At 36.2% G+C, this 13,596-nt stretch overlaps 1 protein-coding gene across 1 annotated transcript in view; it reads right to left on the bottom strand.

Annotated features, from left to right (window-relative positions):
* The window catches only part of URE (urease), a 356,063-nt gene that overhangs the window by 123,953 nt on the left and 218,514 nt on the right, over positions 1 to 13,596 (bottom strand). The window contains exon 10 of the mRNA XM_089792332.1: positions 3,970 to 4,109. Within this exon, the coding sequence (XP_089648458.1) occupies positions 3,970 to 4,109 (140 nt within the window). The remainder of the gene's footprint in view (positions 1 to 3,969; positions 4,110 to 13,596) is intronic.

The raw sequence follows: 13,596 nt of genomic DNA, 5'->3' as shown, positions 1-13,596 counted from the left end.
AATTTACAAAGGTCCAATTTCTCAAATCCTCAATGCCTTCAACTCATAAAATAGAGTATGTAATAAGATGTTTGACCCCATGTCTAGATAAGATAAGATAATGATATTAATGTCCAACAAAAGACCAAAAAGAGGTCTATGGGACTGAAAGATTACAACAAAGCAGGGCTGAAGCCAGCAGGAGCACACAAAGGTGTCCGAAGAAAAGCAACAACAACAAACAAATACAAGCAACAGAAAGCACTAAACGGCTTTCTTGGGTGAGAAGAAATCAGTCACAAAATGATACACGTGTCGATGCGTAGAGTTACTATACTGTCTCCGACCTGTCCCAGAAGAGTGTCGCTAGTGCGTATAAGCAAAACGGGATTTGACGCATCTAGAAAGCTCACTAGGCCGAATAGAGCTAGAGGCTTTCTTTTATAATAAACAAAGCCAAGAAAACTTCTTCCTTACACCAAACGGCTAGTGGCTTCTTCCATACACTTTTTACTTAAATGAAACTTGCTTTTGGTTGCATATTTAAATTTTGAAATGAACTCCATGTATCCTTTTAATAATTAAACTTGACTTAGGCTTATAAGTTAATTAATTAAATTTAACTTAACTAATAACTTTCATTATACTCCTAACACAAGAAATTGTCAAGTATCCATCCAAATGCAAAAAAGCCTCACCAAAAGCATCTCCCAAATACACTGCTAAAAATGGAAGCTAACCTTCTGACTTACCATAAATAGTAAGTTGACTTCCACAGAACCTCAAATCAAGTCATTTGAGGATCACAATGATGAGCTAACATAACCATGCTCCTAAAGCCTGCTAAAATGCGGACATCATACTACCTAGCGAAATCGTCTTATTTATAAGACTTCACAATTTTTCCATCCAACATCTTCAAGTAAAGTGTAGACAATATGATGGAGTGCTTGCCATAATTAAATCAAGTGATCAAATGGGCCTAATTGATTCCCATACACACAATCAGAGTTTGAAGATCTCAAGTAACCAAATAGTAAATATTGGACAATAAGGTTATTTCATGTACCAATGAGCATTTGAGTACAATTTACATCAATATGAAATGTGATACAAGCCCAAACTACTAGCAATACTTCATTGATCAAGGCAGGCATCTTTACAAATCTATACTCCAGCATATCCAAAGTATGATCCAGGTCTCGAGTCAAAATGATATCAAGCAGGATTATCTTGCTGGATCCCAACCTTATGAACATGAACATCATGTTATTACCATTGATCGCATTGAGCCAGTACGGTCAACATTATAAATAGAAACTTCATATTCTGACATCTCCTTAAGACAGCATTCCACAAATCAATCATGAAGTTCCTTGATATTCTCAAGACAAATATGGTAGAAAAGGAAGTATGATGCAGATATGAAATATTGCATTGATCAAGCAGTGCAATTAGAACAATATATCGATGTCAAATATTCAGAAATAACATATCACATTCATGTTTATATTGAGCAGGAAGAAGAGTTAGCACAGTAGCGAATCATGGTATCGAGCTAAGAAAATACCATAATCGCTAATTGGTGCAGTATTCATTTACTATCCTTAAGCATTTCCTTATAAAGAATGGCTAATTCATTAGCTAAGTCTAAAGAGGATTCATTCCTCAATCAGTCAAAAGGTGCAATGAAGAGTTTCACGTTCAAGCTGTGATGAAGAGTCCCCACTCATCCATTACTATTATATAATATTAAAGTGGATTAATAATCACTCCAAGGCATCATCATCCGACATCTTTCTTATTTCTCTTTCACATCCTTTTGTGGATCACTAAAGTTGAGCACCAGCGGCATTGGCTTTGGACACATGAATACAACTTCTGTAAGTCAGAAACAGCCATATAGAATTGCAATTATCATCAAATGTATCAGGCACGCATTCATACAGATTGGAAGGTCTTACCAGAAAAAAAGCAAGTTTATCTTCACATATTCATAAAGCCATATCAGACACAGCAGTCAAAGGTAAACGAATGATTAGTAGTATATCGCCATTTCAAAAGAAGTCTTTCAGAAAAGTGATAAGAAGATCATTTGCACATTTATACAAGACATATGAAACAGAAAACTAACCACAACATCAAGTCTACAAGGCTTATATATTGCAGATTGGAATATAGTAATCATATCAGGTTCATCAAAGGGAATCATTTGTTCAACTATACAGTGTTATCCGGAACAGCATTAACCTTATCAGATAAGGATCAATATATCTCAAAGATATTACTCGCACATTATTATCTCCGTATAATCTCTTAATCTTGCATATAGAGAGGATATGTCTTATTCAGAATTCATCGAACAAGAAATTATCATCACTATACATGTCTGCTGTCAATATAATTCTTGCATAAAATTTATGGTAATCAACTTTGTAATTGCAAAGGTTTAATAGAAAGCAGTCTCTTGCAATTGAAGTTACAAGTAATTAGTCCCAATATCTTAAGAGATTATATAAGGGAAAATACAATCGTCTACCTCATCTTCGGCTTATAGCTTGAACAACTCAAGCACTATGTTGGAAGTTTGACTCAAACTTATACCCTACATTTTCTTCTAGGATCTGCTACATTTGACAGAAGAGAACCTGCAAGTACTAGTAGCCTAATGTCATGGTAGCAACAAGTGTCAAATTGGAGCACTCACTACCAAACAATTTATTTATCTTGTCGCTATATTGAAGCGACAAATTCCCACAAATTACAACTCTTTCATCAATAATGTGAAGAATATGTGCATTCACTCTAGTAATGTTTTCCTAGAGCTCAAAACCACGAAATTAAATTTCTTTAAACGAGGACCCTCTAAATTGGTTGCTTTGTTCAAATATATCCTCATAGAAAATAGTCAAAAAGGGGACTTCTCATTCAATAGAACTTTGGAAAAATCTGTTAACAAATTGGAAGTGTTACTTTACCGTTAGCCTATATTGTGCACTACTACTGGGATATATGAACGAGTCTCTAAGTATAATTATAATCTTGTTCAGCCTTGTCAGTATTACGGTGCTAATATTGCAAATGATGCCTATTATAAGAGGTAATGAGCAGTTGTTAAGCATGTCATTTAAAGTTTTCCAAAACATTTGGTGGTTGCCACTTTGAAGTTATTATCATGTATAAGCATCTTGTTTGTTTAAACTTTATATATTCTTCTCTTGTGCAAGCAATTTCATTCAAAGTCCTATCTGCAAATTTCGTTTGCACCTTCAAGGCCAGAAAAAGGGTAAGCTTTTTTAGCTTGGAAGGTTGTGTTGTCAAGCTCATATCCCACTAATTTTTTTAATTTTTTTTTCTAATATCTAGAGTGTTGATCAAGGACACCTTAAAGAACTAGATTCTATACTTGAGGAAACCTAAAGTGATTTTGGAAAAAGTTATAGAAAAATTAAGATTTTCAAAATATTCACTTCCATTGTTGCAAAGATAAACTCCTTGGAGACTCTTTCACCAAACTGAGGATTAGACTAAAGTAAATTATAGTACAATTTTCAGCATATTAAGGTTGATATGTTTGAAGATGATTTAGTTAACATCAATAAATACAGCTATTCTCACAAACTCAAACAATAAATTGTTAGTTTCATCACTAAAATTGCTACCTTACTATGGTTCTGCAGAACAGTTCAATTAATTGAAATTAATCAGTTATCCTCAGAAACTCTTTCAATAAAATGTTAGTTCCATCACTAAAATTGCAATCTTAGCATGGTTCTATTCCAACTTAATCCAAATGCTATGCAACCCCAACCAATGGCTAGCAGTAACTTTAGGTGGCGGAACTTAATATTGAAGGTGGATATGCATTAAGTTTGATGTCAAGGATCCAATTAGATAAATCAAAAGGAAAAAAGTATAATTCACATTAAACCATGTAAGAAAATAGAGGGTAGAGAAAATTTCGGAAGAAAGATTTGTCTATGATTTTACCTTCCCCGTAAAACCAATGTTAAGAGGCAGATCATCAGTTGCAGATAACATAAATTGCATTTGAATTGGTGCAGGTGTGCAAGTTGTTGCCAAAGTACCAGTTGCTGGCCCAGTTCCCCCACCAACTAAGGTTGTAATACCTGCAAAAATTCTTATTATTTGGCTATATTGACCATGGGGTAAACTTAAAATTGGAGTACAAAACAACCAAAGATCTTCACTGCTTGTGTCAACTTCAAAGAAGTTACATAACGTGCAATATAATCCGATCTTGAGAGGTATGTAGCTATTCATCAGGGAAAAGAAAACATCAAACCATATTCACTTGATATCAATTTATTATAAAAGTTTTCAAAGCAAAGGAGTACTTTGATAAAAGATGATCAGCAGTTTTCATATTACTGACTCAGACAGTTACATTGCAACAAGTTGCTTCAACAAACTTCTGAGATCAAAAAGCAAATGTACCTAACATGGCCAGTGAACTGCAAATTATGATCCATAAGGTCAGTAAACATTTTTGCAGAATAATTTAGAGACTATAGACTAATTAGTATTGATCGCAAAATTTGTCAATGAACCACTGAAGTTTTACCTAAGTTACAGAGTTGAAACTGATATGCACAGCCAAGGTGGGGATTAACTGGAGTCGACCGTACATCCAGCGAAACTGAATAATGGAGTATCTATATGATGAAGAAGCCCATGTTTTTATTATTATCTTCTATTAGGTTCATCCCAAGCATTAAGCATAGAATAAGCTATGCTCCAAAAGTTTCTCATATGTTATGCTTAAATGCCAAGATCTCATGATTTCATCAGTTATAAACATGTCCCATGGCTAGGAGATATGTTAGCCCATATCCTAGAAATCATAGACAGAAGAATCGCTTAGCATCATTCCTAAGCCACCTTGAGCAAGGGGTTGTCAAAGATATATATCTCCCATCATCAGAACATCCACTAGAGACACATAAATCATGAGAATTCATGAGTCACAAATGAACTCATTCAATCAAAGGGATCAGATCTTTCCATATCTGGAGTTCACTCAAGTCGAACCATCACTTTCACCATAAGCTCACAACTTTAGACAAATGAACTCGCCTGAGCAAACAAAAAAATTAAAGATAAAAAACTTCACATATTCAATGAAGAACAATCGTTTAGTTGTTTACTGTTGTTCTGACATCCTTGCCACCTGCTGATAGTGCTTTTTCACTGGAAGAACAAATTTTCAACCACAAACGAAGAACTGGAGAAATAATTGAAGCCAAATACTGAGCTCTCTCTGTTTTCAGTAAATACAGCATAGAACTATCATGGGCATCATCTCTAACAAAACTTTGGCAGATATTAAATCCAGAATATAATAGCGTTGATCGACCATTACAATTGAAATAACATTTTACTGTAATTTATGACATTTAAACATCTTTTTTAGTTGATTTGTAAAAATAAATCACTTTTCGAGGGTGCTGCCTGTTAGGCTTAGGTTACTGGAAGTTAACCAACTAATGAGAAGAGGTTTCCACAATCTGTCATTATTGAGATACATTTCTGGATTTGATTGTGCGCCAATTTTTTGCATCAAGTCGAATCACACTCAGTGATCCATCATAAGGATGAGAATAGCTAGAGGAGAAAAATGATGTCCTCCAGCTATTCTCATCCTGATGATGGATCACTGAGTGTGATTCGAGACGATGCAAAAAATTGGCACACAATCAAATCCAGAAATGCATCTCAATAAGTTAACCAACTGTCAAGGACATTAAAGAAAAGTATTGCAGTTTTGAGCTTCAATGAATACAAATATATAATACAACCACTTCTTTTTTCCAAGAGAAGTATTACATGATACTAACAAAGGAAATTTTGAAGCCACCAAATTTAAGTTTTCTAATCAAAAGGTTTTGCATCCATTCAAAACAGATGAGCCACATAACCAAATCGATTTGACCTCCTTCAAGGATAGGGATTTAATGTAAATGTATCATCCCAAATTTTAATTGAGGTAATCTTTCCCAATTGTTGGACTTGGAAGAGTGAATAGAACAATAGTTTATCGGTTTGAGAAAATGCCATTGGAAGTAATGGTTGACAGAAGAGGTGGTAGTTCACCTAGAAATGAAGGCAATAATGAAAGAGAAAGAGGCAATGGATATTTCTAGGGGTATTGCACCGGGACAACAACAGATAGCAAATGTTTTGCAGCAGCTTACCACAACTGTACAGTAGATAGCTCTTCCTCGAGGGCAAAATCATGATCAGGAAGAACATAGGAGTGCAGCTGGAACTCCTCAAGCAAGAAGAGCACCTGCATGAACCTATGTTAGGCCTATATGACCTACATTCTTGAGTAATCAATTAGAAGGAGGAAGCACAGAAGAAGAAGGTTTAGCATTTGCTGAGAATGTCATGCTCATACATGATGAGTGAGATGCATTACCACCAAGAGTAAAGGAACACTTTCCTTTTGACCAATTCATGAGTCAAAGGAAAGAGAAAAGCAGGCAAAGGCAAGATAGAAGACTAAGGAAGCAGAATAATAATATGACACTAGTAAACTCACACTTCCTACATTTGATGGCAGCAGGAAAGTCACAGCTAGAGCGTGGATTACTAAATTACACTTTCTTGACTCTTCAACCAATGGCAAAAGTGGATGAATTAAGTAGCATTGCATTTGAATAGTGTATGTAATATCCCCATTCAGGAACAGAAATAACAAAATAGATAAAATATCACATAGTCTAAATTAAAGATTCAAACTTATATCTTACAACCATTGATAAATTACAAGACAAAGTCCAGTTATAATAAATATACAACTGTCATTGTAAACCAACAGAAATAGAGACCATACGAAGACCATGACAATGAAATTTACAGATATTGAACCCATGAAGTGTTGTGATTTATCGTGAGGGTTTGCACCACATTCTACAGACCTGCATTTAGTGTCTAAGGCTTGCAAAATTACTTCTGAGGACCTGCAAATAATTCTGGAGTCCAGTGTGAAAGTTGATAGAGCTTGGAGCATTGTCTGTAACTGAGATTTGGTTCATAGGAGGGTGGCATTAAGTTCATTGACTGCCATGGCATCATCACCAGGTTCAATGTTCTATTTTAAATAAATAAATTGTAACTTGCAAATGATTATTATGCAAAGAAGTGAATGATAGAGGAAATTGCTCTTTGTATTTTTAATCAATATATTGGTATCATAATTCAATCAGTACAAAGACTGAAATTTGATGAGTGAATGTTCATAGTTTTCTAATGGTGCCAACTTAGTTTATTATTTATCATTATTTGGTATTAGTTGCTTGCCAAAGATTTGATGAAATTTCAAACAACAACTTAGCATACAAAATTGGTGTATTTAAGAGTGATAATCAAACAGGGTTTATTACAGTAATATCAAAGCGGTTTCCTGCTAGCCTGCAGGAATTGGGTTCAGAATTGCTGATCAGTGGTTTGTGCAGGAGTTGTTAACATTTGTTTTATATTCAGTATCATGGGAGATGATAGGAGATTTGATTTGGGTATGCACTATATCCATAGAGGTCATACCACTCCACCTAGGGAAGGTGAGCCCAAGTTACATTTTGGTTCTGTTGGTAGTCCGGGTGGTTCAACCAGTACAGGATTTAAAGATGCTGATGCAGGTTCCAAGATCAACTGAGAGGCTTTACAAACATTCAAGAACTTGGTAGACAAACAACAACAGATGGCAGGTGTGTTGCAATAGCTCTCGAACACTTTGCAGCACATAGCACTTCCTCGAGGACGGAAGAGGAAGAGAGCTCGAGATGTTGATGTTGGTTCTCATAGATTTCGAGTCAAAGATAGAACTCGAGATGGTGATAGATATAGAAATGCAGATCAGGTTCAAGTTGAGGATCGAGGCGAGTTACCTGTGTTGTCTTGCATTTTGTCACCACAAAATGTAGATAACAGCACGAAACTTTTTCAAGCTAGTTACGCATTTCTCTAAGCTTGAATTTGATATTCAATTGCTTAGTGTTGATCAATCGATCCATTTCAATTCGAATATCAAATTGTTTTATTCAAGGCCTTCGTCAAGTCCTTTTTGTTTTGCTTTTTGTCGAGCCTTTGCTTGATTTTTGAAGCCTTCACAGTCCGTTCTTTGATTTTGAGTTTTTGTTTGCTTGTTTTTGGTCCTTTGGATTTGTTCATGTCATGCCCTTCGATTTTCCCTTCAATTCGATCTAACCTAGAGATCGATCGGAATTGTCACTCAAGAGATATGGTCATTTTAGTGCCTCGAAAGTGGACATTTTAGGTGCAACAGCAAGGATTAAAAAAAAAATGATGTTATATTTTCATTTTGACATTCACTTTTTCAAAAATGTAACATTTACTCACTTTTTGTTATGTTTTGAAGTTACTTTTCATTTAAATTTATAACTTAAAGTGACTATAGTGCGCTTTATGTTATAATTTTAAGTTGAGTTACTTTTTAATTTTTCACTTAAAGTGACTATAGAACTATATAGTTACTTTTTTCAATTGTTGATTTTTAAATCAAATACTTGTATAAATGTCACTTTAATTTAATGTTTATGACTTATATTGATTAATATAATGTATAAATGTTATTTTTGACCCATATTGTTGACATTTTTATAAAAATAAGTGAAATGCATAACTTAAAAGCCTTAAAGTGGACATTTTATGTGCATATGCATGTAAAAAACTATGAAAAGTGGAAATTTTCCATGCAAAATGCATTACATGAAAAAGTGTAATTGCATGTATGTAAAAGATGTAATGTGAATTGCATGTGTAGTTGCATGTAACCCTTTAGTTTCTGTAGTTAGACTTGGTCAAAGTTGGTTGAGTTGCTCCCACTTTTTCCTCCCCTTTTTTTCTCAACTTCTTTGCCTATATAAAGGAGTGCGCCCCTTATTGTAAAAACATCATTATCTTTATGCAAGAGAGCTCTAGAGAAATTGTGCCAGCAGAACTTTGTTTGTGTAGCACTATTTTGAGAGAAAGTGAATACAAAGGAGCATTTGAGACTTAACTTTGATTAAGTGAAATTGTTGCTTGTATGAATTGTAAGCTTTGTCTATAATTCATTCAAGTTATCTTTGATTCGTACTATCTTTTGTTATTGATATTGTATCTTGTGATTGATAGAAAAGAGTTGAGAAACAATTGAAGCCCGAGCTTTGACTAGGAGCAATTGTGAAAATCCATAGCTAGAAGCTTTGTCTGTAGCTTGTATTTTTGTCTTGATTCGCAAAATAGTTAGATTGTTCTTACTTTTAGGAGTCTTTGCATCCTCATTGTAAAAATTTTACCATATAGAAGTACAACAGGACTTAGAGCCTAACTGGTACGGTTTGGCTAGCCTTTGAATTAGTTAAAATTTATCGATATCACTATTTCCGGCTCGTGATAGAAGTGTAATTAGAGATTCACCTTGCCCATTATTCGCCTTACGAATAAATGGATCCTTTCTTGAAAGTTAAGAAGAAAGGATAATAGTAACACCCTATTTATAAATCTCTCAATTTCTTGCTTACCTTGAGTTGATCCAAGGAACAATGAGAAAGGGGAGCCTTCCCTTTAAGGTAGGAGAGACTCTGTCTCACACGCTGTGGCTGGTCATCCTATTTTGTGACTGAATTTTTACCCAAAACTGTCGATTGCAAAATATCCACCCAACAACCTGACAGAGCTGACAAACATACTAGCACTCATGATAGGCCACAGAGGTCCACATTGAGATCCGAGGTAGATGCGGTCAGTGTTGAGTTTGAGGCTGCTCCTTTTGCTGATGACGTGGTGGCACACTTTGTGGAGTGAGATGATTTACCACAGGTGATTAAAGAGCATCTAAATTTTCATAGGTTCTTGACTCAGCAGCGAGAGGATTCGAAGGCAAGGTCAACACTTAAGAAACAAATGCCTCGATAAATAGAGTTACAACTTGTCAATAAGATGACGTTAGAGCACCATGATGGTAGCAGGAGAGTTACAGCTCGAGCTTGGATCCATAAGTTGGCCACATATTTGGCTCTGCGTCCTATGTCAGAGGTGGACGCTATAAGATTTGGAGTGCCACATTTGGATGGAACCACCCATGACTGGTGGTATCGTGGGTTAGTTTTTATGCAACATGATCAAATCACTTCCTATCAGGAGTTCGTGGATCGTCTGATCGAGAGATGTAATAAGAAGGATCTAGAGGTGTAATTTTGTGAGTTGGCTCAGCTGAAGCAGTCAGGTGGATTAGAGAGTTAAATCAATGAGTTCTAGAGGCTTTCAGTCATGGTTCATGATATTTCATAGCGCACACGAGTGATGCTATTTATGGAGGGATTGACTAAGCCACTCTGTGGATGGGTGAAGTCATTGAACCCATCTTCTTTATAGGTAGCAATGAGAAAGGCACGAAACTTGGAGTCATCTTCTCGAAGCAAGGTTGCTTCGAAATCTTTTGCTCCTCTGTCTATTCATGAGGAGTCTCCACCAATTGTTGAGGACAAGGGCAAGTTAGTGGGGAAATCTAATGATACTTCTAGAGAAGATTTAAGGAGGTGACAACTGTGTTATTGGTGCATGGGTTCTTTCTCTAAAGGTCATACTTGTGCGTTAAGGTCGAACGGGGAAGCGATCCGTGGCATGTGGATTTACACTGATGTGTTTGAGGATGAGTCATGACAACAGCATGAGGATGACAACAGAGATGATCATATTGGTGATAGAGTTTATACTGTGATGAGTGCTTACAATTTGCTATTTGAATCACATATTCAAGATTTGCATCGGGTACAAAGTTCATTTGTACCTAAACTAGATTGTTTGCAAGATGATTGGATAGGTTCAATGAAGGAGAGTATATTGGAATCTCTTGCTGAGTTTCCTTCTATGGATATCTTGATTTCTACATCATCAGCGCAAGTATTGGGTGTTATTCTGTAGGTTATGTTGTTGGTACTGGTGATGATGTTGGGATACAATTGGTTGAGTGATGACAGGGATATCACTTACTTCTTATGGGATCTTGGTGGAGGTTTCAATGTGATGCCAAATTTCTTGAGGACAAGCAATCTCGGGGAGGGAGGATTGTAATGTCCCCATTTTTGGTGAGATTCTACAGATGATTGAGTCAGTTCATTACAACGACCCTCGTGAGCTGACAAGGGTTGTAGACTTACAATTTTCAGTAAGTCTATTTTTGGCAGTGCATTGGGTGGCTCTAGTAGTTGGTAATCACCTACAGTGGATATGGTTATTAATTGCATGAGCTTTAAAGTCACGGGGACGCGTCCCCTGGATTTTATAATAATGCTATTGAGTTGTGTTCCACGGGGATGCGTCCCCTGGATTTTTTCCCTCGTAACCGTACAGAGACACGGGTGCCCCATTTTGTCATCCCTTGTGCCATGTTAGAAGGTGGATTTTGGGTACCATCCCAAAACACCATTTTTTGTTTGCCAAGAAATGCGCATACAACAATTCATACCGGGGATGCCATTCCCATCCCTCGAGCGTCCCTTAAACCTATTCTCGTCCCTATTTTTCCAAAATGGCATTAGCAACCAAAAGGTTTTTAAAAATTGTTTTTTGGTTTTCTCTCCCATCTGCACAGGCCCCACATGGATGTTGGGGAATGATTAAATAAAGCAAACCCTATTTTGGCTTAAAAACACAAAAGACTCAAGTCTTTTTTTCATTTGAGTTATTTGCAAGTTGGGAAGACGACGAGGAAAACAACAACCAAAAAGGAGTGCATTTTGGAGGTGCAAGATGAGGTTTTGCCTTCATTTCTTCTTCATTCTAGGTATGTTTTTTTAATTTAGTTTTGTTTGATTCAAACTTTATTGTTGTTTGTTGCCATTTTTCATTTTTTCCAATGACATAAAGAGGGCATGTTGAATGGAACATTGAAATGTTTTTTTTCCATAACTTGCACCAATATAATACATTGTAAAATCCAAAGGCAAAAACATGAGCAACAGTTAGAGTGAGGGAAGTAGTGATAGCATGGATGTTGCCATGCAAGAAACTCAAGTGTCACATTTACAAAGACCAAGAAAAAGACCTAGGGCAGCCATGGATGATTCTTCAACTAAGCCTAATATAGATGTCCCTATGGAAGATGCAATGCCTAATCCATTTGAGTGCCCTTCAAAAGTCCTATAAAAATATGCCAAAGTTGCATTCAACCCTAAGAAACCTCTCCTACAATTTGCCACAAAAGTAGACACCAATAAGAAGAAAAATTCAGGAGGTAGTAGGGAATGGGAGTGCCATATATGCAAGAAGTGTTGTTTTGGGAGCTACTCAAGAGTGTATTGTCATCTTTTATGGATAGGTGGTCAAGGGTGAAAGGTTGCAAAAAAATTAAAGCTGATGAAGAACTTCAGGCCAATAGGTTGCATGTGGAGGGGGAGTTATTGAAAGCAGGGGGTCCTATAAGTACCACACCCACACCCTCATTCACTCCCACATTCACACCCACTAGAACTTCTAGTAAAGGGAAGGGAAAAGCCAAGAGAGATACCAATGTGGCTGGTTTACTTAACATACAAGCAAAAGAGAGAGCTGAAGAGTCCATTGGCAGATTTCTTTTTGCTCATGGCATACCATTTCATGTTTCTCATTCCTCATTCTACAAACAAATGTGCAAAGACATATTTGTTGCTGGTCTCTCATTTGTACCACTAAGAGAGACTAAATTATGCACCATTATCTTTGATAAAGAGTACTCAAAAGTAAACATTTTGATGGAGGATATGAGACAAACATGGATGAGTGATTGATGCTCTATCATCATGGATGGGTGGACCAATATCAAACATTGGCCACTCATCAATCTTATTGTCACTAGTACAGTAGGGCCCTATTTTTTTAGAGTCATTAATTGTTCGAGAAAAAGGAAGGATGCATCCTTCCAATTTCAGATTTTGAAGGATGCTATAGAAGAGGTGGGGGCTTCAAATGTTGCGCAAGTAGTCACTGATTCAAACCGGGTGTGTAAATCAATTGGATATATAGTAAAGAGCACCTATAGACGCATTTTTTGGACCCCATGTTGTGTACATGCATTGAATAACACCTTGAAGGACTTTGGGAAATTTGTTGGATAAAGGCTATGGTGTCCAAGGCTAGAGATGTGCAAATCTTTATTTGCAATAATCACACCTCTTGCATTATTTAGGACATTTTTCAAAAAAGGATTCCTCAAGCCCATGGACACTAGATATGCTAGCTATTTCATTTTGTTGGATAGGATGCTTGAAGTCCAAGAGGCCTTACAATCCATGGTGGTCAATGTAGAGTGGAATAGATGGCATGAATCAAGCACCCCGGATTGAAGACTTGTGAAACAAAGAATCCTAGATGAGAACTGGTTAACCACAATGAGGTAAGAAACTTAAATAATTGACATCATTTTTGTTATTGCTGATTTAATAAAAATATTTCTGATTTAAGCACTTGCTGATTTTTTAAAAATTATGATGTTTCTCACTTGTAATTTTCTTTCATTTGCAGATACATTTGCTCCTTTATTGATCCTATTGTGCAGGTCATTAGATATGTTGATACTAATTCTCCTAGCCTTGGATAGATTTATGAGAC

The sequence above is a fragment of the Cupressus sempervirens genome, chromosome 7 (assembly GCF_028749045.1).
Source record: "Cupressus sempervirens isolate cs-2001-9-10 chromosome 7, ASM2874904v1, whole genome shotgun sequence".
Taxonomy (NCBI): Eukaryota; Viridiplantae; Streptophyta; class Pinopsida; order Cupressales; family Cupressaceae; genus Cupressus; species Cupressus sempervirens.
The sequence above is the reverse complement of the archived record's forward strand: the minus strand, read 5'-3'. Positions and strand labels throughout refer to the sequence as shown.